Source organism: Necator americanus, chromosome II, assembly GCF_031761385.1.
Source record: "Necator americanus strain Aroian chromosome II, whole genome shotgun sequence".
NCBI lineage: Eukaryota > Metazoa > Nematoda > Chromadorea > Rhabditida > Ancylostomatidae > Necator > Necator americanus.
This window is the reverse complement of record NC_087372.1, coordinates 36,375,120-36,401,566: the sequence shown is the minus strand read 5'-3', so window position 1 is coordinate 36,401,566 and position 26,447 is coordinate 36,375,120. Positions and strand designations below refer to the sequence as shown.

The 26,447-nt window shown below is 40.1% G+C and overlaps 4 protein-coding genes across 6 annotated transcripts; 3 read left to right on the top strand and 1 right to left on the bottom strand.

Moving 5' to 3' along the window:
- Positions 1–794: 794 nt before the first annotated feature.
- Positions 795–2,730, bottom strand: RB195_020574 (uncharacterized protein; the record flags this gene model as incomplete). The annotated part of the gene is made up of 3 exons (XM_064188934.1): positions 795–868; positions 1,054–1,275; positions 2,670–2,730. The coding sequence occupies 3 exons, from the start codon at positions 2,728–2,730 to the stop codon at positions 795–797; spliced, it is 357 nt and encodes a 118-aa protein (XP_064044815.1).
- A 5,466-nt stretch (positions 2,731–8,196) lies between these two features.
- RB195_020573 (uncharacterized protein) lies at positions 8,197–14,118 on the top strand (the record flags this gene model as incomplete). 2 transcript variants are annotated; one of them, XM_064188932.1, is made up of 8 exons in its annotated part: positions 8,197–8,255; positions 10,284–10,359; positions 10,472–10,553; positions 11,852–11,971; positions 12,289–12,414; positions 12,885–13,080; positions 13,268–13,443; positions 13,502–14,118. In XM_064188932.1, 8 exons carry the CDS (start codon positions 8,197–8,199, stop codon positions 14,116–14,118), a joined length of 1,452 nt encoding a protein of 483 aa, XP_064044812.1. The 2 variants fall into 2 exon arrangements, with proteins under 2 accessions (XP_064044812.1, XP_064044814.1); XM_064188933.1 differs by lacking the exons at positions 12,885–13,080; positions 13,268–13,443; positions 13,502–14,118 and having other exon boundaries at positions 12,175–12,512.
- Positions 13,390–14,118, top strand: RB195_020572 (uncharacterized protein; the record flags this gene model as incomplete). The annotated part of the gene is made up of 1 exon (XM_064188931.1): positions 13,390–14,118. One exon carries the CDS (start codon positions 13,390–13,392, stop codon positions 14,116–14,118), a length of 729 nt encoding a protein of 242 aa, XP_064044813.1.
- Positions 14,119–17,626: 3,508 nt separating this feature from the next.
- Positions 17,627–26,097, top strand: RB195_020571 (uncharacterized protein; the record flags this gene model as incomplete). 2 transcript variants are annotated; one of them, XM_064188929.1, is made up of 12 exons in its annotated part: positions 17,627–17,783; positions 17,847–18,056; positions 20,491–20,605; positions 22,300–22,407; positions 23,308–23,392; positions 23,725–23,862; positions 25,288–25,396; positions 25,460–25,529; positions 25,605–25,660; positions 25,734–25,803; positions 25,892–25,994; positions 26,065–26,097. In XM_064188929.1, the coding sequence occupies 12 exons, from the start codon at positions 17,627–17,629 to the stop codon at positions 26,095–26,097; spliced, it is 1,254 nt and encodes a 417-aa protein (XP_064044810.1). The 2 variants fall into 2 exon arrangements, with proteins under 2 accessions (XP_064044810.1, XP_064044811.1); XM_064188930.1 differs by lacking the exons at positions 17,627–17,783; positions 17,847–18,056; positions 20,491–20,605; ... (2 more) ...; positions 23,725–23,862; positions 25,605–25,660 and adding an exon at positions 24,290–24,412 and having other exon boundaries at positions 25,792–25,803.
- Positions 26,098–26,447: the final 350 nt, after the last annotated feature.

Genomic DNA, 26,447 nt, shown 5'->3' with positions numbered 1-26,447 from the left:
TACAGATCTATCATTTGAAAATGACATGAATGAACGAATGAATGAATGAATGAATGGATGAATGAATGAATGAATGAATGAATGAATGAATGGATGAATGAATGAATGAATGAATGAATGAATGAATGGATGAATGAATGAAATGAAATGAAATGAAAAATGAATGACGCTACAAATCGGAACCTAAATCGGAACAGGTCCATCAAATTTTGCGTTCTACACATTACCGTTAATTTCTATGCTAAATAGTTTAAATTTCCATGACGTGTCGAAAAAAAATTATTTAACCACTAAACTCGCGTAAGTAAAATATTCACGACCTGAAAAAGATAAAAAAAATAGCGACGCCAGCGGCAGCTTATTGCGAGCACTTGTCGTCAAAAAAGTGCAAAATTTTGCTGTATACAGTAATATGGGACTCAACGGGACCTATGATGCTAAAATTGGTACTGTACATATCAGTTCGAATTCGAAGCATATAACAATAATTTATTCATGTACTTCCTTTCCAGTTAAAAACATAAGCGCTGAATCAGGTTCAAAATGGGGTCAAAATTGAACATGATGTAGATCATAAGCTATGGATAGGGCCTGATCAATGCATGGCAGCTATCGTAGAATTCACGTTTCGCTGTCATTTTGTTCACAATAACGGATATTTCTTTGCAGAACGTCTAGAATTTTCTAATTTTCGCGATTCCAGAAGCGCCTTAGAATCCAGAAGTTTTCATGGTACTCCTGGAATTCGCCGCAATACATAATTATGTAGAAAAAATCCATAAACTTCTGTAAAGTCAACCTGAGTTTCCTCTAGGAGATCCAGTCCACGGGGTTCCGGTCATATCCGTGATCGGCATCATCTGCTTACCTTAATGGTCAAATTAAAGATCAAAACTTTAAACATAATTAAGCTGATTAAATGAAAATTAAATAAACAAATAAATTGTTAAAGGGTCAAAATTTTAAATGATTTATTTTTACATTGATTAATATTAGGCTATGTCAGTTTGTGTTGTTTTATTTACGATTATTTTTATTTTCGTTTTTATTTACATCTTTTTTCTGTGATTTTTTCGTGGGAATAGAAATAATAATAATGGAATAGTAATAATAATAATAATAATAATAATAATAATAATAATAATAATAATAATAATAATAATAATAATAATAATAATAATAATAATAATAATAATAATAATAATAATAATAATAATAATAATAATAATAATAATAATAAGGAATAATAATAATTATGGAATAATAATAATGGAGCTTATAAAAATACTAATGATTTGTAATAATTTATTTTTATATAAATTAATATTAATCTGTTTTAGTTTATGGTAGTTTGTTTTCGTTCATATTTATTTTTGTTTATTTTAAGTCCTTTTTCCCTCTTATACGAGCTCATTTTTTCACATGGATTCGCAGAAAAAAAAACGTGCAGAAGTTGTATAAAGAACCCCTAATCCTTGCATCCATCGTGATCTCTAAATATGATCCATGAATTGATAATCCCACAATGACTTAAGCAGCAGGAAGCTTTTGCTAATGCGCAAAACTATAAACTAATCCTTGGACACAAAAAAGGTGTCTGCGGACAGCTTTCAACGTTTTTACATAGCTGATTTTTGATCTACGAGAGATCTATTCCTCTCGTTCCTCGTTAAGGGAATCTTGCTGGGACCACGCACGCAACAATCATTCGCCTTTAAATATAGTGTTAGACTGACACCAGCTTTACCCTACAGTATCCCTGATAAACATGCAATATTAATATAAACAAAATAATGATATAAAAGTAAAATAAATAATAATACAAATAATCATAGTAAATATCGAAATCATGAATAAAAATTTTTGTCGCAATGACAGTGTTTATTCTTTTTGCATCCCCTTTGGGAAGAAATTGTTGTATGAAACGAGACCTCTTCCCCTTTTTAGAATTATTGACCTGATTCAGAGCTTTTTTTTTAATTCTCCATATTTCTTTCTCTTTTTTTTTTCTTTTTTTTTTTAATTTCACGAAATATCTTCTAAACAAAAATTATATTCAAGCTCCAAATAATTTTCTAGAGCTATGCAACAAGAACTTTTTATATGCTCTTGATTCAATGAAATATGTATAAAAATTTCTCATAAATTGAAATAAATTAACCCCGTGGAAACAAATTAACTCCGTTTTGAATCTGATTTAATTAACTATTTACTACTTAGTTGCTCATTGATTCTTTGAGAAAAAAACTAAAATAACGGAGTGCCTGGAACATAAAAAACAGTTCTCGTGCAACATTTTGTTTCACTTTGTACTACAAAATCTTTTTCTTTCAAGAAGAGACTTCATCATGTAGTTTACTTGTGCAGAAAAGTAGGATTTCTTCCTTCTTAGCGAAAAATAAAATGCTGGATTACTCGCCAGCACTGCTTCAAAGAAAAATTGTTCAGTGTTTCAAAATGAGATTAAATTGTGTAACGCATGGGAAAAACGCGTTTTTTTTAATGCTTTATTTATCAGAGGCGGGTGTGGCGCAGTTGGTGAGGGGTCCGGCTGCGACTGCGCGATCGATGAGAGGTTCGAATCCCCGTTCGAGTGCCAACCAAGTCTTCGATGACTTTGGGGTCGATAAATCGGTACCAGACTTGTCTGGAAGGAGAAAAACACTAACCTGACTCATCGATTAGTCCCTGATAGTCATTTTGAACGGATTCGTAAACGTCAAACTTCATTCTGAATTAAAGTCGAATTAATGTAGGCTCATCGTGAGCAGTTTGGTACCCAGAAAAATAATCCTTTTACTCCTTTTCCATCCATTTCAACACATGAAAAAGTCCCACATGGATACTGTAATTGTTTTTTTGCTTCAGAAGTCGGAATGGATGAAAGAGGATTATTGACCTTATCTGAGATAATCTCAATAGTGACCATGGTCGATGGTTTCCTTGCAAATTCATTTTTAATAGGGTCGTAATGGGATAAATGGACAGAAATTTTCAATCGATGACATGTTGTGGAAAAAATAACATTCTCGAGGGAATTTGTCTCGTTAATTTACCGAATATAGTTGAGTTACAATAAAAACGAGGAGTCTACTTGTGAAATCAATGATAAAACATCATTTTCCGCGTAGAACATTTAGTTCCAGATGTTCCTCTACTAATTGTATCGGTATTTTTATTCTATTCCTCAAGTATAGTGATATTATATTATAAAATTTGTATTTAAGCACGTTTTTTTCCAGCAGCAGAACATTATTTTTATACTATTTTTATTACTTTTTCATTTATTTTTTCTTTTATTTATTTACTATAAATACTTCAGGGCGTTCTGTACGAGTTTTCAATGGATTTCCTCGACCTGCTGCAAGTCACAGTCATCAGTATCATCCTTAGTAAACAAGTTATTGTTAGCTAGTAAACAAATTTAAAAATGTATTCATCTCGTTTAATCCTATTCAGTACAATAAAAGATGAGTAAATGTATGAATAAGTGGCCTTACACGGATTAATCAGATATTTCCGTCTGTTTCTCTCCCGATTACAATTGTTATTTAAAAGTATCACTCCACGAATCTGACGTGATATGGATTCGCGATGGACAAACTCTGTACGGGATCGTAGATTGCGTGGTCAGGGGTGGTTCCACTGATCTCTCCCTAATCTTCGTGAAAAATAGCGTGGGAACCGCTTTATTTCCTACGAGGCACGTGAGAACACGCATCCTCGTGCACGCGCCGCTATCAGCTGCGCGGCGGTCCAAAACCAGCGAGTTCTCCTCGATTGCCTATTCATATGAAACCTATGAATAGGTTGCTGAGGGAACCAGTACGTGCACACAGAGAAGCGTTCTAACGTACCTCGTAGGAACTAAATTGGTTCCCACGCCGTTCTTGAGGACGGCTAGGGAGAGATGAGCGGAACCACCTCTGATTCCGCAATCTGCGACTCTATCTCTAGCTTTTTCTGAAGATTCCCACACCACGTCAGATTCGTGGTGTGCTGCCTCTGAAGGATGTATATCGAAGGTGTAGCACCACAAAATGGGTGATTCACCCTAGTAAATCTACAAAAGCACACGTACCGGATTACTATCCATGCACTAAGACGAATGTTTTTCCTTGCGGGACAACATTATGCAATTGCGTTAAACGCTAATAATTGCACAATTATTAAACTCTTTCCATTATAGCCATTAGACGTGAGTCATTATGGAGCTCATAGAGCAAATTTTTGTTTACTGAGAATGCAGCCATGCATGAGTGTTGATTATTCAACTTTGATTTCTGTTGATCTACCATTTTAATATTTTATTATTTTGTATTATTTTGTGTAGTTATTGTTTATTACTTATTTCATCTATTATTTTTTATTTTCTTTTATTTTATTTACTTACTAGTTCAAACGTCCATCTGAAGCTTCTGAAGAGGTTCAGACTTCTTGTGTACTGTTCGCTTCGCTCGTTTTTACTAATAAATAAAAACCACTAATCAATAAAAACTAAAAGTAGCTGCTTAGTTTCGATGTAGTACTAAACTTTTTTCAACAACGCATTTATCGCGTCTTTTTTTTTTTTTTTTGAAGAAATTTAAGCATTGATGATAGTTTGGTGTTCATAGTTTTTTCTCCCTGATAGCGCGTCATTTCTATATTTGGAGAGTGTTCAAATTTGATTTTCTAACAGCTATTTTCCGTCAATACCGCATAAAATTAAAAAAAAAGATTATTTGATTCATTTCTCTCACCCGACAATTGGCACAAAATGACTAGTTCAACGTGAAATGTCGTGAATGTCGTAGTCGTACGGATGAGGAAGAATCTGACGAACGTGATGAAGGAAATGTGCCGGGGGAACAAATAGGTGGAAGAGTACATTGAGCTGATCCGCAGCTTATGCAATTTTTCATGAAACGGTTCACAGTTTTCACATTTACTTCTTGAGAAATTCACTTACAGTTGTTTAATGCCGCGGGACCCGTGTCACGCCATTTTACCGCTGTCTGGCGCCAACGCACCAATCTGACGTCATGGGACCCGCTGCTCACTGCTTTACCTGGAATTATGTGACTGACACATGTATAAAGGATAAAGGATAAAGTGTCTGGCGTTAGTGAATCTGAATTTAGTAAGTGTTTTACGTTCTTATTCGGAAACTACTGTCTTTATTTTCTTAAATTTTAAGTAATAGTCTCCATCTTGATACTATTACTATTAGAATTATTTTTTTATTAAGAATAAAGGATAAAGCGTCTGGCGTTAATCAATCCGCTTGGGACCTTCGTCCCCTCGTTCACATCAATTCAGAATCGTTTGAGGTTCACGAACGTGTAAGTGGCCTATGAAATGACTTGTGGGCCCAGCCTATGTATCAAGTCAGTGTTTTTCACCTCCCAAACAAGTCTGGTAACAATTTATCGACCCCGAAGGGATGAAAGGCTCGAAATGAGCGCTAGGGCGGATTCGAACCTCCGACCGATCGCGCAGGAATCGGAACCTCTAACCGCTACACTACACCCACCCTGACGACGATGCAGACGTCACATAATAAGCTCGTTATTATATAGCATGATGATTATATTTTATTCATTATTATTCGATTATCTCACTTTATTTTGGTATTTTCTTGTCACGTCCACCATTTTTTCTATTTAATTTAGTTATTACGTTAGTGTTTTTTTTAAAAGATTTATTTCCGTGTCATTTCATTTCAGGGTTACTTGGTTCCTTCTATTGAAATTTCCTTCTAAATTTCTTGAAAAATTCCCTTCTATTGAAGAGTTTGAAATTCTTGAAAACGTGGAATTTAAAGGCTGTCAATAAAATACACTAAGATAACTATTCACCGATAGTTTACGGTTAGAAAATGATCACAACGGTTTTTTTTCGTTACCGAGAGAAATCTATTGCAGATTTATGAGATCGGTCACTGATTTGTTCTTATTCATATGTGTTCTTTTAATTTGAGAGATGTTATTCATATTTAATTTTTAATTATCTGTTTTCTTTATTTTTTGATTTTTTTTTCATTTGCGAGGCATTGTTGTCCAATATTCTATTATTATTCCTGAATATATTGTATAATTGCACATACTCTATCATATCCTATTATTTATTATCACCTGTTCTCCTGTTCCCCTTTAATTTCCTCAAACGGGGGCCATTGCAGCTTCCGTGTTTCTCCATTGGATCGGATTTTTCCATTGGATTGTGTCACACCGTTTTTCAGAGAAATCTCTGGAAAACTCTCAGCCGTAGAGTACTATTCCGGGAAAATTTCGCTCTCCTTCCGCTGTTTCATATGCAACCATCTTACTCGAGTAGGTCCCGCCCCGATCGCATTGAATTGAATTTGTTGTCGGCGCTGTACCTCTGGCGCATTTTATACCAAACAGTGGATTCCAGCTGCTTATCAGTCTGATTTCTTATCCAGTCAGTGTTTTTGAGCCAGCTGATTTTGCTCATTTTGAAAAAAAAAAAAGATTTTTTTTCTAGTTCTTGATCACTAATATGAAATGGAACGTAAATTTTTCATTTCAGCTGCCTAAAGCGAGTTATCTGTCATTTTGTAATTTTTCCTCTTAAACCTGTTGCTCATGAGTTCTCCGGTACTGTAGCTGTGATTAAGAGCAGCATGAGAGGTAGCATTTTAACTTTGGAGGCGGAGCTAGCTGCTTCGGGCTTCTTCACGGCCTTCTCGATGCGTCTGCAAGCCTGCCAAGCTGCTCGTTCTTTCCTGCCTGCTCAGTCCTTGATATTTTCAGCACTTTGATTTAAGGACCTTTTGAAAGCAGCTTACCATAAATCTGTAGTATTAAAGGAATCCACGGGAAAATCTAGAGTTAGGGTTGTAGATTCCGGGAACAGGTGTGGTTTTGCTTATCTCTTCCTGACCCTCGCAAAAATCGGCATGGAAGACGAGGTATTTTCAAAAGACTATTTCAGTGCGCAACGCGCAACCCTTGCGTACGCGCCGCGTCGAAGTGCTAGCGATCAAGGATCAGTGATGTCTTCTCACCAGCCGTCTGTTCATGTGAAACCAATGAATATGCAGCTACGCGTACCACAAAGTGTGCATAGAGGAGCGTTCTAACGCACCTCGTAGGATTCAAGGTGGTTCCCACGCCGTTTTTGACGTTTAAAGGCATCATCCCACGAATCTGAGGTGGTGCAGATTTCAGGTGGAGTGTTCGTATACGGGATGGGAGACTACGGAGAGGGAGGTGATTCTGTCCATTTCTTCCTCATTGCCGTAGAAAACGGCCCGGAAGATGCGGCGCCGCACAAGACTGGCGCGCTCCAATCGAACCTCTTGTACAAAATGGTGCGCCAAAACGAATGAAGCCGTATCTTCCGGGCCGTTTTTTACGGCAATTAGGAGGAAATGGACGGAATCACCCCTCTCTCCGTAGTCTCCCATGCTGTATACGAATATTCCACCTGAAATCTGCACCACCTCAGATTCGTGGGGTGATGCCTTTAAGTAGTGATGAGCGGAACCACCCCTGATCCCGCAATCTACAACCCCACCTCTAGTTTTTGCCCACGGTTGCCTTGACCACGTCACATTTATGGCATGCTGTCTTCAAGGGGGATTTGACAATTTAAAGCCATCACCCCACGAATCTGAGGTGGTACGGATTTCAGGTGGAGTATTCGTAACGAGATCGTAGATTAAAGAGAGGGGGCTGATTCCCGTCCATTTCTTCCTAATTGCCGTAAAAAATGGTCCGGAAGACGCGGCGTGTGTGCACGGCTGGCGCGCTCCAATCGAAGTCGTTGTAGAAAGTAGCGCGCCGGAACGCTCGAAGCAGTACCTACCGGGCCGTTTTTTACGGCAATTAGGAAGAAATAGACGGAATCACCCCCCTCTCTTTAATCTACGATCCCGTTACGAATACTCCACCTGAAATCCGTGCCACCTCAGATTCGTGGGGTGAAGCGTTTAAGCGACCAGCGGTCGCCACTACAATATTTAGCACGTCTCTAGCGGATAGATGCCGACACAGCGACGAGCAGATGCCAGGTTTTGAAGTGAAACTAAAAAACTAGATGTCTAACTACATTATTTTTTATTGAGCACGAAAATTCTATGCTAAATAAGCACTTACGTGATCCTTTTCTGTCGCTGTGATAGTCGTATTAAATGTCCACTTTCAAAGAGTACATAGTAGATCCGTAAATGATTTTTCTTTGTTTTAGATGGAGTGGTTGATTAGGAATGGAGGAAACGCGGAGAACATGCCAGGATATGATTGCAAGTATGTATTTATACCGTAAACGTGAATTGTATTATAGTTTGCACGGTGATTCAGTATCGTTAAAGTGTTTACCTCAAATTGCGGTAATTAAACCCCAGGAATATATAATAAATAACGACGCGTACTTTACAGTACACACAGTTATATACCTAAGTGTTGAGGGAATAAAAAATTTTGCAAAGAATAAGACGCGTAATTACCCAGCATTCGCAATCATATAACTAAGCGCTAAGAGAGTGAAAAAGGTTACAAAAAAATGAGAATATCGGAGCTCATGTCAATGACAATGTCATGAAAATGTTCCTTTCTGCATAGCTGTCACAATCTTATCGTACGAACCCGAAATTATAGCTCGCGGAACTTTAGAAGCGTTTTGGATAAATGCAAAAGGTGCAAAAATGAATAGAAAGGAAGAATGCTTACCCGTGACCAACGAGCTTGCTCTGTATCAAGACCTTTGCGGGTTTGATCTACAGGGTCATACGCGGGTCGCATCCTAATTAGTATCAGCGGAGCGATTGCACCACGCGGATATCGCTAACATCATGGCAACGCGGCTACTGAGGTAGGCACAACGAATTAGGCATTTGAGAGGATATATTGCAAATGTTCTTACTTTTCAGGCTCTGACGAAGGACGACAACGCCGAAACGTTAGCCGTAATAAAGTTTGCTAATAATCCTGGCTGTTGCTTAAATTCGACTATCAACAAGTTGCAATCTCTATGCCAAGATTCAAGGAAAGTCGGACTTTCGCACAAATGAGAATAGTTGTTATGGCGTCCGAAAATGAGCTGCCTCTCCTCCTCCTATAAGCAGGATCGCGCTCCATGCGTGCTAGATGATTTCCTTTTAAAAAAGGATAAAATCACTGGCGTGTCAGTTAACTTGGGATGTGTTTAACTGGAATTCGTAATCGTTGAGGTTTTGGAACGCGTGTCGGCCTATACAATGACTTGTGGGAGTCAGCCGATGATCAAGTCAGTGCTTTTACCCTCCCAGACATATGTGGGACCAATTTATCGACCCCGGAGGGGAAATGAAAGGCTTGGTTGGCACTAGGACGGCTCCGAACCATCGACCATGTGGACACAACGAACCTCCAACCGACTGCGCTACATCCGTCCTTTCTTGATGTTTTTCCTTGATGAATAGATAATACTGAATGTTATGAAGAATCGCGCTACTTGAGCGATACAGCGTTTTTGCCGAATTTTCTCTTTCTCTCTGAATTATACTGGCCAGACGTTGTCCACTGACATCTTGGACGAGTCTCAGCACTTTCTGGAACAAAAACGATAAAATTCCGACGAGAATCGTTTCTTTTCTCCCTTCACACAGAATCAAATCCTGGGTTCCATACCGTTCGAACCGACCTCGCATCTAATATTTTTCCTGACAAAAAAAAAACTCAGAAAAGAAACTGCTATTAAGCAGTAATAGGTTGCTTTTTACTTTCATTGTATTAATTAATAAATAATGTAATATTAATGTAATAATGTACTAATGTATTAATGATTTTGCTCCTTTCTAAACATAATGTAAGAAGAATTAAAATAATAGAACATAATAGAAATTCCTAGGATCCAGTCCGACAATTTAGTTCTTTTCTATATGACTACCAGTGCTATGAATTCGATCAACCTGCTCGTAATGGAGTATTGATCGATTGAGCATCCATCTTGCAGATGATCCTGATTTTAATTCTATTAAAAATATTCATTGAGGTTGTAAAAATGTCGGTCAATGCCTGCTATGAACCAAAACGTTTTTTTTTTCCCTCCTTGCGATTGAGGCATCGCAGTTTGCATTTTCATTGCCCCCGCCGGCTAAACCGTGTCAATTAACCACATTCATTATATCCCTTCAAACTTCTCCATAGAATTTTTAATTCTTCTTACCAACTTTTCAGTAGGACAAAAACACTACAGCATTGTTTTAATCTTTTCCCCTTTTCCCCTTTCTTAGCAAAAAATATGAGATTTCTTAGTTGTCAGCAATATTTTACATATTAATGAATATTTTACAGACTATCAGACAGAAAACCCGGAAAGTCAAATAGTGCGATTGGTTGGACATTCATCACTTATGGGGTTGTAGCAGAGGTAAGCCGTAACGCAATCCTGAGTAAAAAAAATTTATTCTCATTTTCTGAAAAAAAAAATCCACAACAGTTTCGTTTATAGTTAATAAAAACTTTAAGAAAAAAATTTTCAGATCATCTACGCACTGGATATGATAGTGATGATGAGAAAACGACACCGTACTCTTTCCTGCTATAAAATTATGCTATGCTTAGGTATGCCATTGAGAACTCGCTTATTATTATTACTACCAGCCTGAACGTCCGGCTAAAGCCGGACTTGAGGTTTTTTTTTTGCCGTTCACTTCGCTCGCCTTCATCGATCAATGAGAAATAACAGTAGCGACATTTTTGTAAAGTTAGACTTGTTTTTTTCTATCAACGCTTCCTTCAATTTTTTTTACCCTAAAATTTAAGCATAGGTGAAAGATTTCCCCCAAACGCTCAGTTCTATATTTGGAGAATATGTTTCTCTCAAACCTCCACAATTTGGAAACATCATTCAACGTATGAGTCTCTTCCGTTCTCAACTATTAGCAAACAATGATGTGCTAACATGAAGACGTGAATATCACTATCGTAGTGATAAAAATAACGTTCTACGTCAGATCGCGTAAACCGCTGGCTACTGTGTATTGCATTTAAGCACCCGTTCGCATGTGCGTTTCCTTTTTTTGAAGAAAAGATGTTGGCAATATCAGGGAGACATGCTGGGAAATAGATATGCGGAGGAACCACAGAAACCCATTCTACCGCGTTGTGGATCTCGCGCACCGATCACACACACATACGCAGATGCACACACGTGAGAGAATAAGCTCGGAACCTGTCTCTTCCCTCTCTATAGCTTTGTGGCACCGGCGCATCATTCCGACCCTGTGGGAGTCGTCTCACTCCATTTTACAGCTATCTGCCTCCGGAGCACGAATTCGACGCTGTAGGACCCGTGACCCAATTTTACCGCGCTGGGACTCCAGCGCACCAAACCGACGCCATGGTATCCGTCTCGCTCTCGTTTTGGGATTTCTTGACTGAGACACACACATACGCAGATGCACACACGTGAGAGAATAAGCTCGTTATTATACAGCATGATTGTTTGCAAATTTGGAAATATACATTCACATAAAGGTTTATTTACCCTCACTAACATATGAGAGAAACCAGCTTGCCTTATCAAAGCCAGCAGACATACCTTAACAGCTTTGGACAATGGTGAAGAGGTGGAGTGCTCACCTATGAGGTGCATGACGATGTTTCGGCACCTCACCGGCGTGCAGTTTTGCATCATTATGGAGCATTTTCGTGACACACACAAAAACACACATACACAAACACATGCACACACACACGCACACACATGCATACATACACACACACACACACACACGGACTAAGCGCCTTATTTTATAGCATGATTCTTCTTATTATTATTATTATTTTATTACTATTATTATTGAATTATTACTGAATTTTTATTGAGTTGAAGATTGAACTGAGCTTCCAAAACTTAGGTTTCTTCGATATGGCAGCAATTGTAGTCAACTCCTTAATTACTGGATACCTTTGGCTTAAAGGAAGCAACTACTGTACAAATCCGACATTTATTTTTGTAGCTGGCACTGCAGGAACTGGTGAGCGTTTTAAAAACACATACATACATCCAAATTACAATTATCTAAATAATATGCAGATACCTCCACAACGGTTTACCGTCTCATAGTGGCGTGAAGTTGGGCGTCGAATAACGATGTATAGCGGAAGTACGTCCTCTGGCAGGGTCTCCCAAGCGGAGAAAGAGTTCGACACCTCCAACGCCTCCGATTCCGAATTCTAGCAATCGGAAGCCTAGCTAAGAGTAAACCACTGCCAAGATTCACCACTGTCTTGACAAAATGTCGGAGGATAACTCCCTTAACCATATTGACTGGGCGACGAACTGTGGTCAAAGGTGAGCTCACCATAGCAGGGCTGCTTAGTATAGCGAAAAGTCCATCTGCTACTCCAGCATATTCACTACTTGAGTACCCTGCACACTGGGCCCCGTCGCCTCAGACGTTGGACAATATGGTGTCCGGTGAGGGACGATCAAATGTCAGGCTGGTCAGCACGTCTTCGACTCTGGACCAACACGACACGTGCACGACTCGCATGGAGACTCAGACTTTGTACTAACAACGCGAGAACAGTATCCAAAGACGCTGACCTACATCCCCTCTCGCAGCTGCAGTGCGCATAAAATACCACGTGATTGCTCTGCAAGAGACCAAGAGCAGAAGGAGAGACGTATGACAAATGAATGATGGTACAATCGTCATCCGCGGAACGAAGATTCCGTCGCGAAATGTAGGTGATGTTGGTTTTGTTGTGCACCCATCTGTCGTACATTTTGTCCATTTACACAAGATCCTGTCACCTTGTGTGGCCATTCTTCGCCTTCGCCCTCTGCGCCAAAAACCTATCAGCATCATCATTTGATGCTCACCAACAGCAACTGATGAATCCGAGTCGAACATGTTTTACGAGGAGCGAACACGTTTTATGAAGAAGTGATTGGCAACGAGATGTATCGGAATGGAAACGGCAATCGTTTCAACGGCGTGTTGTACCATCCTTTCGTGGTGATTATGACCACCGCTTCTTTCGTACAAAAATACGACTTATCCACACGAAGGAAAACAACATCTGCTACCAAGAAAAGAAATCTTCGACCATTGCGTACTCGAGGACTCCTTGTCCCAAGGTGAGTGGCACTGAGGAGGACCCAAACGTGGACTATGACGTGCACAACAAACTCGGATCGAATTTTAAAGACCATCGAGGAGCCATTAGAATGAAGATTTTTGAGGCTTCGAACGCATCACACATTTAGCGGTAGTGGCAAGCACTAGCTGCAGAAAGGCGTTGCAGTAGGATCTTTTGAAATACAGGCAGAAGAAGATTCTGGAAGCAGCACAAAGAAGAATGAGTCTACAGAAGCGTCACAGGGAATTCCGCGAATATAATATTCCGCTTGCTGAACGAAGACCCGCACCTCTTGTCGTCGTGAGGAATGCAAATCATTACGGAAAGATTCTACTCGAACATTTTCCGTTCATCAACTCCTGTTAGTTTAGTTCTAGCGAACCACATGACGTTTCATCTTCAGCAGGAAAGAATTCCAGACCAGTGGAAATTTTCGCGAACTATTGTTATTCATGGGAAAGGTGCCCGAAAGGACTTTCGGAACTACCGTCCGAAATGTTTGCTGATCGTTTTGCACAAAATATTCATCAAGATCATTCTCACGCGTACATCTATGACGCTAGATGGAGCCCACCTTCACGAACAAGCTGGATTCCACCAGAGGTTCAACTGGTTGGACAATATTTACCGCCTGGCCCTTGTCCTAACCTTCGTCGACTATGAAAACGCCTTCGACAGCGTAGAAACGAATGCAATACTGTCAGCGCCTGTCGATCAAGATGTGGACGCGTCGTATGTGAGGACAATACCCAATTGCTACGTTCGATGCACCACTAGGATACAGCTTTTCCACCGCTTTATCAACATACCTATCGGAAAGGGGGTACGACAAGGCGATACTACATCGCCGAAGCTGTTCACTGCTGCATTACAATGGATAAGGAAACCAGTGGCTTTGGAAGAAGGCATACATGTTGGCAGAAGATTCCCCTCAAACTTCCCTTTTGCGGACGACATAGTTCTTTTTTCGAGAAGTACCAATGAAGCAGAGACCATGCTCAAGAAGCTGGACGAAACAAGGAAGAGAATAGGATAACGAATAAACCGAAAAAAGACACAGTTCATATGGAACGCCTACAGCGAGGACAGAGGAGTACAACTTGAAAATATGAAAATGTTCCCAAATAGTGAAAACTTAGTCATACTTCTACCCTGGACGTTCTATGAATGGAAAACGACTTGAAGGAAGAAGTGAATAAAGGATGAGTGCAGCGTGGGCCGCATTCGCACCCATCAGGGAAGCTTCGGAACAACTGAAGGATAAAGATCTCCACGATCATCTGTTTGACTCGACAATTTAATTTAATTCACCAAATTAATTTACGACTCCGAAGGAATGAAATGCCTGGTTGGCGTAGGGCGGAGTCGAACCTCCAATCGAACGCGCAGACACAGCAGAAACTCTTACAGACTGCGCTACATCCATCCGACACATGTATTCACTTGAACGATTGATAAATTTCTATCAGTTGAGGTTCAGAGATAAAAAATTTGGATTATAGACTTTTCCTGACATTTAATAAAGAACTAGGGGAAAGATTCCTAGTAAGGAAAAATCTTCAGGATTATGGTGTGGTGCATGTATGCTTTGCTTCATCTTGGTTATAAATCGTCTACTCGATATTTGGAGTAAAAAAGCGATGCATATGGTGAGAAAATTCATAACTTTTTTTTTCAAAATGTCTTTTCCTAGTGTACGTTTTTGGAAATAATGAAACGAGATTTTTTCCAGATTTTCAAGGGTTCGAAGACGTATGTGGTATTGATAATACCAGTACTGTACTGGTTGTATTTTTCCTTTTTTACCGCTCCTGTCCTCTTTAATTCCGATCAAACTGCATGGTTTTTTTATACTTTTGCGCCTGGTCATAGCCAAGAAGATGTGAGTTGAGCTAATTAAAGCTTTTCCTTAATTTACTAAAGATACTGCAAGTTATTTCTTCTGCGGCGCCCATTCAAGTGCGGATTTTTGCAAAGCGAAAAAGAATGTTGTTCATATTTCTCTCACCATGCTGGTGTAAACAAATATGCTGTTTTTTTTAGATACGATGACATGTTTTCAAATTGAAACCACTAAATTACCTTTGAATGATACGGTGATGCGTTAAATCGAAAAAGGGTGAAAGATGAGCAGCCACCATCCGTTCACAAGTCAAATTTTGATCCTTTTTATTAATTTTTCATTTAATTGTATGCAATAAAATAACCGATTACTTTGATCAAATTAATTTACTCTAATCTTAATTCCAAAAGGTAATGATAAGCAAAAAGTTTTCGCTTCAAAAAAAAAAGATTTGTTTTTCTAAATAATAAATAGTATACGTATATCTTTGTGGCGCCGCTAGCGGGTTAGTTTTTTGCTTGCGACCAAACTGAAAGTAGGGTCCCACCATGTCACTACAGAAATCGACTCTTAACGCAATTAGGAAACAAGTGAGTTCGTTTCAAGTATGCTGACAGAGGGAGAGAGATTGAGAGAAGGCTTGCACGGCGACAGACGCATTGCGGTTACTAGGTGGAAAAAAATGTATGGATGTTTTTCTACGCCTCAGCGTAACAACAACAGCAAAGTAAGAAATTGTTTGCCGACAAGCGTCGCAGCAAGATTTAGTTTTTCCTCCTATAATGGAAATATCTTCTTATCAAGGATTGTTCTTTTAAAGGATTCACAGGCAAACGTAGCAGTAGCATCGGAACGAATTTTTCAGTACTACAACTATCCACACACGGTCAACAATCTACTCATCGTTGCAGTAACATGTCTGCTGTACGTACTGTATTCACGTGTTTTATTACGTCATTCTAAAAGTACTAATGGAATACCGTGGGCACAAAAGTCGGTGAGTTCACAGTCACAGAGAAGCTCGTTGGTTCTAAAGGTAGTAAAACACGAATAGGGGAACGATAGGGTTCGTGGGTAGGACTACGAATATGAGCATGATGCCCCTCAATTCCCCCCTAATCATCTTGAAAAACAGGGTGGGAAACCATCTCACTGACGTTTTTCCCTACGAGGCACATCAGAACGCGTCGGTTTCCTCACCAGCTTATTCATTGGTGCCACTTGAATAGGTTGCTGAGGCGTCCTCATTGATTATTGCCCGCACGTCCGCGAAAGCAGTACATGCACAAGAGTGGGGCGTTCTGACGTGTCTCGTAGGGAAGAACGCTCAGTAAGGCAACTTCACACGCTATTTTTCAGGACAATTAGAAGGAATTGAGCTCATGCTCATAATCTACGTCTCATCAAACTCTATTTTTTCCTGTAAAGAACCAACATCACAAATTTTGTGCTATGCTACTTTCAAAGCAACTATGTACACGAATTCTGTGTGTGTATGATTCAAGATTTCAGTTTTTTATTCAATGTACTTCCATCTGTATGGCAAATCTTATCGCAGCTGTTATATATGTGTACATGCAATTTTTCTCTACACCATCATATTTCGTCCTCATTGGTCATATATGTTGGCAACTTGGACATGGTAAGGTAAACAAGAGAGGGTCTGAAGTTATTTGTAAACAAACATGCAAACACACGAAGTCAGCAGAATTGGCGGTGAATGTCTCCAGCCAGACTGATTGGCCTACGGCCATCGGCCAGCGCCCCCAGTCTGACGCACAAAACGATCGATGGCGCGATTTCTGCAGCGCATGCGGGCAGCCGCGTGCCGCAGCGCACGGCGGGCGCGTCGCGTTTGCATGGCTGAACGCGTTCAGCCGCACTCCTTATCAAGCACTCACCATCAATATTTTGTCTTATAACGTCATTCTGTCTACTAATCAGTAGCATCAGTAAAGTGTTACTAAACAGTAGTACATAAATCTCCTTTTTTAAATTTTCCTGATCAAATTTCCCTAAAAAAAGCAGGATGTAGTGATAGTAAATTACCGCGCAAAAATTTTCTACACCAGATACCTAATTCTACTCCAAAGAAAAAGAAAACAGCTAGAATTACCGCAATGTTCATTGTCGTAGAAGTTCAAGCAAAAAGAAAACAGAGCAATTTTTTTTTCTGAAAGGATAAGAAAAAAAAGAATTATGTGTGAAAATCGATTGTTCAGGTTTCCCGGCGATTGTTTACCTTGTTCTGAATCGTACTATTCAACGAGAAGTTTTTGAACTGCTGAGAATTAATAAACTAATAAAAAGCCACCAAATTCATCATTCCACTGCGAAATCAATTGTCTCTGTCCATACATAACTATATCGTATCATCCAGATTTTATCCTTATGTGATTCCCATATGTATAGATACTGTTGGCTTCTGCACTTGAGATATGTTACCGTACGATGTACCGATAATAAATATACTTGTGAAGAAAATAATTTAGTTGTTAGAAAAAAGTGTACTTGAATGGTTCATATGTGTACTTTGTGCAGTTCGAGATAAAGTTTTGTTATTCACTGAATACCTAAAAAAGAATTTGTGCCAAAAAAAACTATACGTGCTTGACATGAGAAAAAGAAAAATTAACAAAGTTTTTTTCCTTAAATTTTACTATTTTATTTGTAAGCGGTAACGAACGGTACAGGTTCCAAAATGACAGGGAAAGCAGTAGAAGATATGATTCGTTTTGAAAATGACTGCCACTTCTCCCAGGTTGCAGGATCCAAACCGTGTGGTGATAAAGATGATCGAAATCCTGGTGATAACGATGAGGCTACCCGCAACGATCAGATGAGGAAGTATAGATGGGGTTAGCGTGCTAACCTCGAGAAGTCCACAACCTTTCATCATCATCCCGCCGTGCTTCACATAGGTATTGATCGTGTTTGTACCATAGCGACGAATATACATTGCGATTTTCGCGCATGGTATCATATCGCAACGAATTTTCGCTACCAAAAGTGCCCTGCTTCTTCGTCTGAGACCAAGAACCTTGAGAATGAAAAAAAACGCTCAATTACCGACTACAGAGCACTGACAGGAGTGGATCCGTCATCAAATTCGCGACGAAACGTCCAAAGAAGTCAGTTCACAGTCCAAAGAACGCCCTGAACAGACTGGTTGGGCACTGAGGTGGTTCTTGCCCTTTTTTGGACCCAATGTCGTATTTGAAGGGCTCAAGGGTTCGAGAGATGTCTTCTGAATTCTAATCGGCGCACACAACATCTAGCCGGGCTTCGCAGCTCCGACTTAAAAGGAATGTCCCGTCTTCGCCACCCAGTGGAATATATATATATATCGAAATCCAGCATAGATAGGCCGGTCACATTATGAGAAGAATCGACGATAGATGGACTAAAAGAACGTTAGAGTGGATCCCAAGAGATGCTAAACGCCCTCGAGGGAGTCCGCCAACGAGATGGGATGATGTGTTCGCTACACGGATGGATCTGCTGGGAGCTCAGTTGGTTCAAGAACCTCGTTAATGTCACTCACAAAACTTGAGAACATTTTGGAGGACAATGGGGAGGGAACGAAAAGAGTGGGGGGAGAGATGCTGGGACCCGCACGTCCAGCGAAGACGGGTCATCTAAGTATCTAAGTAAGTAAGTCATATACCCGCCATTTTCGCAAAATCCGCCATTTCTCCGTTTTTTCTCTGTTTGCCAGATGGTCTAAACAGAAGCAACTGTGAAACAAAGTGTGCAGCTTAACCAATACCTTACAGCTTTTTTTCGCTTCTTCAATGCCAAAAAAATCATATTTCAGAATTTGAGAAGAATATGCGGTAACGCTTAGGATAAGTTCAGAACCTTTTTAAAAAAAAGTTCTACAACCGTGAATAGAACTGGAAAAATAATTCTTAAATGTTTATTGTCAACTCTCTCTTCGTTGACATTTATAATTTCAGTTCCTCTTCGACTCCTTACGGGATTTCTATAGGAGGCTAGAACATATTTCTGAAAGCATGGATTAGCTGTTACGTCGTAAGGTTGTCGAAAAATTTTATTAAAGGAACTCGGTCAAAATCTAACTTCTGGAGAAAAAAAAACGAGAAATCTAATGCTTTAGACAATGTTACCAAATTGTAGCGGTACCAAAGAAACGTAGGTATAAAACTAAATTGAATATTCCCCAAGTGAAGTATCGACCTCATTAGGAAGAGAACTATTGAAAGCTTCACAAATGCTTCATGGAAGCATACCATAAATCTGACGTAGCGAAGGAAACCGCTGGAAAAGCTAGAGATGGGGTTGTAGATTGCAGGCCCAGAGGTTGTTCCGCTCATCTCTTCTTAATCGTTTTGACGAGACGGTGTGAAAGACTCCGTTTCTCACGACGATTTCAGTTGCGACGCGCCACCGCCACACGCGCCGCATCCAGCCGCGCAGCGATCGAAAGCCAGTGAGTTCTTCTCGACTGCCTATTCAAGTAGAACTAATGAACAGGTTGCTGAGGGGACCAGAACATATACATAGAAAGGCGTTCTAACGTTTCTTGTAGGAACTAAAGCGATTCCCACACCGTTTTTTACGACGTTCAAAGAAAGATGAGCGATACCACCCACAATCTACAACCCCATCTCTAGCTTTCTCCGCAGATTCGCTCGCCGTGTCAGATGCTGCCTTGTAATCTCCCAAAAAGAAAAGAGCGAAAAAAAATCATTGTTTGGGGAAAAAAATCAATTTCGTAGGGGGAAAAAAAGTAGAGAAAGTGCCACTTTTACTGGTCACTGAAAGCGAGCGAAAAGAGAACCACAAGAAGTGTGAAGTCCGAAATCCTTACGTTCATACTGGTCTTCAAAAACGCCGATGAGTTCACAATGCTTCAAAAAGTTCAACAACTGTGAATAAATCTGAAAAAAAACCTTTCAAATGCTTATCGGGATCTCCTTCTTTTTCTATTGATATAAATTATTTCAGTTTCTCCCGAAAAATCTCAGGGAAATTTCTATGGGAAGCTCAAAATGCTATTGAAAATCTGCATTATTCGTATTATCTTCACATAAGAAAGTCGGTTAAAAAAAACTCTCAAGAAAACTTTTCCCGAACTTATTTGATTATGTTTGAAAGAGTCCACGAGATCCACACTTCATGAGAACTTTTCAGAAGTCTTAAGGGAAAATCTCTTGAGGAAACAACCTGAATTTATTAAGGTCCAAAACAAAAAAAACTGCTGGAGAACGAAACTGGGGATGAGTTACACGCTTACTTCTTGTTTATCCGATTTGATTTTCTTCACACTTTTTTTCGAGAAAACTGGTTGACGCGACTATTCAATAAAAATCTCAAAATATCGAGAGATCAGCACAATCATATGGATAGGGAAAGTTGTTATATTTGTTGAAAAAAGGCATAACAGAGCGAAAAGGCGGCTAAAAAATTCAAAATTCAATGAAACTGTTGTTTTACATGAAAATAAGAAGAATATGAATAGAAATTTATGCAATAACTAAAGAAAGTATGTGTGAAATATTTTGTCCCAGGAGAAGATTCTCTTTTTTTTGAGAGCTTCAGAGAACAAATCAGATATTATAAAACGTTACATAAGGCAAAAGGAACAATACCAGTCTGAGAACGCGACACGCAATGCGAGCACTGCAACAACTGTGGATAGTATTGATCGCAAAAGGTAAGCATTATTTGAACTTCTGATCAGTACCTTATCGAAGAACTCGATCGGAAACTAACAGCAAAAAACTTCGAAGATTTTCGAAGAAGAAGTCGATAAGTTCTAACTCAGTCGAATTTTGACAAGGTGGTTTTGAACTCTGCCAAACTCTGGCGTCGATAAACATTTGAGTACGGAATAAAAAAGATCCTAGTGACGCCGAATCTTTCAAAATTGTATCCAGAACGTATCACCAATTCTATCCAACACAAAATGCAAACGAAATGTTTGTGGTTTTGGTACTGCAGAAGAAGTACCCCTTCAGATTTGCAGAGAAATGATCCCCGTGCAATTCTGCAAGAGTTGTCCGCATTACTGACAGAAAAAGGGTCTAAGGAGAAAGTTGCGTCGTGAGCTGAAACATGATCGCGAGAACGAATGGACATAAAGAGCCAAGCAGTTTGATTGGAGGTGGGAGGACAGGAACCGGCGAAAACCCTATGCTCTACTGAGACGGCGCAGGGGAAAACAAATTACATCAAGGTCTTGCTGGAGAGACAAATCCACACCTGAACTCCAGCATGTTCAACGACACACTGTGGTCAGTGAGCCCGAGATGGAGAAAAAACTTAAACAACGAAAGAAATCGACAAACAAAAAAAACTCGAGTAGAAAGTATTGGTTTGTTTCCAAAAAGTGAAGGATGGAAAGTCTAGCAGAGAAGACAGAAGCAGTGTCGAAATGCTGGAATCTCCACATCCGACTGGGATTCGTGAGACGAAGAAGATCATTCGTTCAATATGGATTGATAGAAAGATCCTGTGTCGCGGAGACATGCCAACATAATTCTTCCCCACAAGAACCTATCCGTCACGAAACCCAGGAATTATCAAGGAATATCATTGCTATATGTAATATACAAACTTTTGGAGCGGGTCATCCACGATCTGCTAGTCAGGCATCGCAAAGAAACCACCCGCGACGAACAAGCTTTGCTCTGGTCTCGTTCGACCAACGATTGAGCAAATGTTCATTGGTAAGAGAGTGATAGAGATGCTGCAACGACACTCGAAGACTAAGCCGTCAAACTTACTTGACATCGAACCTTCGAATCTTCTCATTCGAAGCAGAGCAGCATACGGATTCTGACTTCACCCTGACAAATGTAGCCAGATGTGAGTCTCCGTCACACCCACAGCAGGAGTCAAGGTGAACTGAAAACGACCGCGGACGAGTTGTGCATCTGGCTTGTATTCTTAAACTTGCGGACGACATCTGTATTTGGCCTGTATACCGAATAACGAGAGCAGTTGCGAGAGAGATATTCAGCGAAGATGTACGAATGCCAGATCTGTATTTATGTCTTCAACGAAGTTCCTGCAGTAGACCCCCATCGCCAACGAAATCAAGCTGCGAGTTCGTCCATCCCGGCGTAGGATCGTAGATGGGGGCAGCGTCGCCCACAGTAATGGAGAAGCACGACAGCATAAAAATCAGCCTGTTTAGACGAATGTTTAGTTACTTCCGGCAAATTATATGCCGTAGTAATGAAAACTACCGAGAAATGGTCGTGTATCGTTTAGCAGCGGATGACACGAGGAAAAGATGATCTTCCCTCGTCCTCTAAAGTAGTGGCTGAAAACCGCCTTCGCTTTTTTTCTCACATTATAGAAATATCACCACGTAACCTTCTCTAACTTCTTCTGTTTCTTAAGGACGTTTCCAGTTCAAAACTGGAAAAGGCCAAGTGTATGCAAAAGAAAGTTCTGGACGGAAGTAATAATGGAATATCTAAAGAAACTCTGCATTGACGAGCAGTTCAGGTGAGAAGTAACGTTTCGTAGAACGCGGAACAACGACGGATGGGCAGATTCTGAGCGAGCTTTAACAGAATATCGAACAGTATGGGCTGAAATGTCCCCACATCGTCGAAAATGCTGGTAACCCGTGTTAGGCCGTAACATTTAGATCAAGAGTAGTTATGGGTACATAGAGGAAAAATAGTTAGGAATACAGTTTGGAATACAAAAAATATGGAATAAGGTAAAATTAAAACAAAGTCATAATTTAAAAAAATTAACGAAGGTAAAGGATTTTTTAAGCACACTCCCTTCTTCCACGTTCTTCCAAATGTACGTCCTAGACGTTACACACTTCAGTGCTATTGAAATTGCACTTTTTAGTATTACAGTCTGTTTGTCGACGGGTGAACCCAAAACCCCTTAGACGAATACAATGAGCTCGATCCGTTACGCGATGGGATCAGATATGTAACAAAAGACGGCACAGTCATGGAGCACGAGGTGATTATACTGACCGCTACTACTTACTATTCAAAAATTGTTGCTTGTATAGAAAATGGTAGTCAGAATGCAGAAAATCCTTAGGATTAGGGGAAATTATATTTTGAGGTGGTAGACTGGGTGTAGGCTAATTTTTATAAAAAAAAATAATCATGGTGGTATTAACTTCCGAGTTTTTTAGACTTTACCGTTAAGAGGGTCTGTGAAAAAAATAACATTCTATGACTTGTTTAAGCGTAGAATTGTGTGCAGAGCAAACATTCTTTGAAGAAATAGTAATGTCGTTTAGATCTACATGTACGTGAAAAGAACATGGAAAGAGGCAGAGGAGGACTGCAGAGAGTTAGACAAGGAACTCGGATCATTTGAAGACGAAGACGAGTAAGGCTATATTATGAGTGAGTTAAAGTATGTGCTTAGGGGGCGAGAAATTCTCTCGAAATGCGAGCGCAAAATTCCAGCAAAACACCGCATTGATTGTTGTTTGGACGAGGATCTGTGCAGGGTAGACTTATGGAGAGCAGCAGGACCTAGGTAACTACAGTTCTATACGTCATCAACTTACAATTTGGCGCACATTAAGCAACGGGAATGTTCTCTACGATAATACTGAATTTTCGCACATTTTTCTCACAAACTGTATTATTATTATTAATTTGTTTATCATTGACAACAAAACAAACGACGAACGGCCACCAGTGGTGTCCTTAGACGACAGAAAACTTTCGCCATGCCGTTGTTCAGCCAACTACTACTTCGTAAATAATCCAAATACACATAAGACACGATAACAACAAGACTATGATTCAAAAAAAATTGTCGGCAGTTGTTTTTCAGGATCGTCCAAATACAGCGAAAATGGGATTTGTATGTTCGCGTGAAGTTGCTAAATTTTCTGCATGTCCAGAATTCCCCGCACCAGATCCTGAGGAAACGGGTGTGATTTTTCGAACAGTCAACAGAACTCATTATTACGTAAGTTTATCCCGAATTATTTTCATTATCAGAATTCGACAAATCTGAGTCTTTAAATCTGATTCTCACAAAAATTCGGTCTGAAAATGTGTATGTGACTAGTTTAGTGATGTCATTAGAGAAACACCTATGAATCAGGTCTGATGAGAATAATTCAGAGCGGATTCGAAACGCATAATCGCAACTGTGCGACAAGAAAGTCCCTGTTCGACTGAAGTCTACATCTACAGGAAGGTTGTGCGTCCTGTTGCCGTTTATGGATGCGAGTGCTGGCCGACGACCAAAGCCTTAGAAAGAGTGTTGCACGCTATGGATATGCGGATGTTGTGGTGGACTATAGATGTAACCCTAAAAGACAAAGATAAAAGACAAAATACTTAGCGACACTGTACGTTCCATCTTCGGCGTCGTCCCGATAACTGAGAAGATGAAGGAGGCGCGACTGAGGTTTGGTCACGTCTTGCGGCGAGAGGAAGATTCTGTTGCCAAAACCGCTCTGAAGCTCGACGTTTTAGGAGTGAAAGCCGCGCGGGAGGCCAAAGATTCGCTGGTTGGACCGTGTGAAGCTGGATATGATAGATGCGCGTTTGTGTACGGCTGATGCAATGGATAGAACCAAATGGAAGACAAGAAGCAGAAAGACGGACCCTGCAACAACGAGGGACAAACACTAGAAAGAAGGAGAAAAAGGATTCGCAACGCACAGTCGCAAATACAGTCCCACTTCAATTGTTGTCCTAGCTGTCAAGATATTCTTCTTCTACCACAGTTACCAGTGACCACTGCACCATACATGACCACATAGTTTCATGGGATATAAAAGATAAAGGATAAAGTGTCTGGCGTTAGTGAATCTGTTTGGGACCTTCACCACCACGTTCATTTAGATTCAGAATCGTTTGAGGTTCACGAACGTGTAACTGGCCCCTACAATGACTTACGGTGGCCAGCCGATAAGTCAAGTCAGTGTTTTTATCCTCCCAGACGAGTCTGGTACGAATTTGTCGACCCCGGAGGGATGGAAGGCTTTGATGAGCACTAGGGCGGATTCGAAGCTCCGATCGATCGTGCAGGAAGCGGAACCTCTAACCGCACCGCTACATCCATCCTTTCACTGGATATTATCCCCAACAAACCGAGCAAAAAACGAATCATATCAAGGATACAAACGAAGCGTGCATCCTTCAAACAGCAGATTTTTCGTTCCTAATCCCGGACTCTCCACACTTTTACACATAGAAAATATAGATAAGAACAATCATTAGCTGTTCTCCTGGGAGTATAGTAGCGGAATAACTTCTGTTTATATCTCCCAGTAAAACATCTTCCTGTCCATCATTGGTAGTTCTAGACATTGTGCCTCGATGACGATATACCATATATGCAAAAGAAAACGAATCAGTGATCGCTATCAATACTTTGAAGGTTGTCACAAGCGGGCCTATATCTATGGAAGATGCTAAGAAGAGATGCGAAAAAATTGCATACCAACTAGCCATATTTAAAGATAACGCACAAGAAAAACGTGCAGTAGGTGAGTTAGGGATTTCCGTTAACGTTGGAATGAATAGGAATTAATTAATTAAATTTGATTAAGATGAATACAAACACGAGCAGTGTGGGACCTGCTTCCGCGGCTACTGGGTAGCGAATCGTGACGAAGTCGGGTGAGTTCACATCCCTCCTTCACTTCTCTTTTATGTCAAGTTTTTCGCATTTCTGCTCTAGAGAGGATTGAACAGGTGTTACACAATGAACAGTTGTGCTCATAGTCGAATTGAGGACTGTGGAGTTCTAAGTTCCCTTCCAGTGCGAATCGAAACCTACACGGTTTACTGAGCTTCTGAAATAAATAATTCCGAACTGCTTAGCACAAAATGAATACCGCGCTCCCCAACACCTCAATTACGACAGGAAAACTTTCTCCAGGAAATCCGACTGGTATTTTGTCAGAAATTACATAATTACATTACATTTTACAGTAACAATAACATCTTCCGAACTAAAACGCGCGAAAACCCTTCTTCAGGGGGATACCCTCGAATGAGTGCGAGGCACTATGGTTTGGGAGAGAACCTGGCAGCACTGGACGAGTGAAGGCAAGCTGCACCGGAAGAATGGATCATGAGGCGGTGAACACTCACAACAACAGTCGGTAAACAATCGCAACATGTCGTAATTTTTTAACTATTGAAATTTTAGAGGCTCTTCTACAAGATAGAAGGATATATATGATCAGCGGAACCAGCGGACGATGGATCGATTAAAGTCTCATGAGTCTCCAAAATAAGTGGAGTGATGGAAATGAAATGAATCTGCATGTAATCTAAAGTAATCTGTCCTTTCAAAACAGTAAATCTGAGAAGTAACCCCCCAGTTACGAATTGAACATAAAACTTAAATTTCCTTTTAAGTGAGGCCACGTGCTTTCACTAAATGCAATCGAGAATCTGAGTGTAAGTCTCGAGATCGTCAGAGCTGTATAACTTGCTGCAAGTTACAGCTTTCCTGAAAATTCCAAAATGGTACAGCGCCTGAGTCCATATCTTAGCAGTTAAAATACCTTGAGAGAATATGTATTCTCT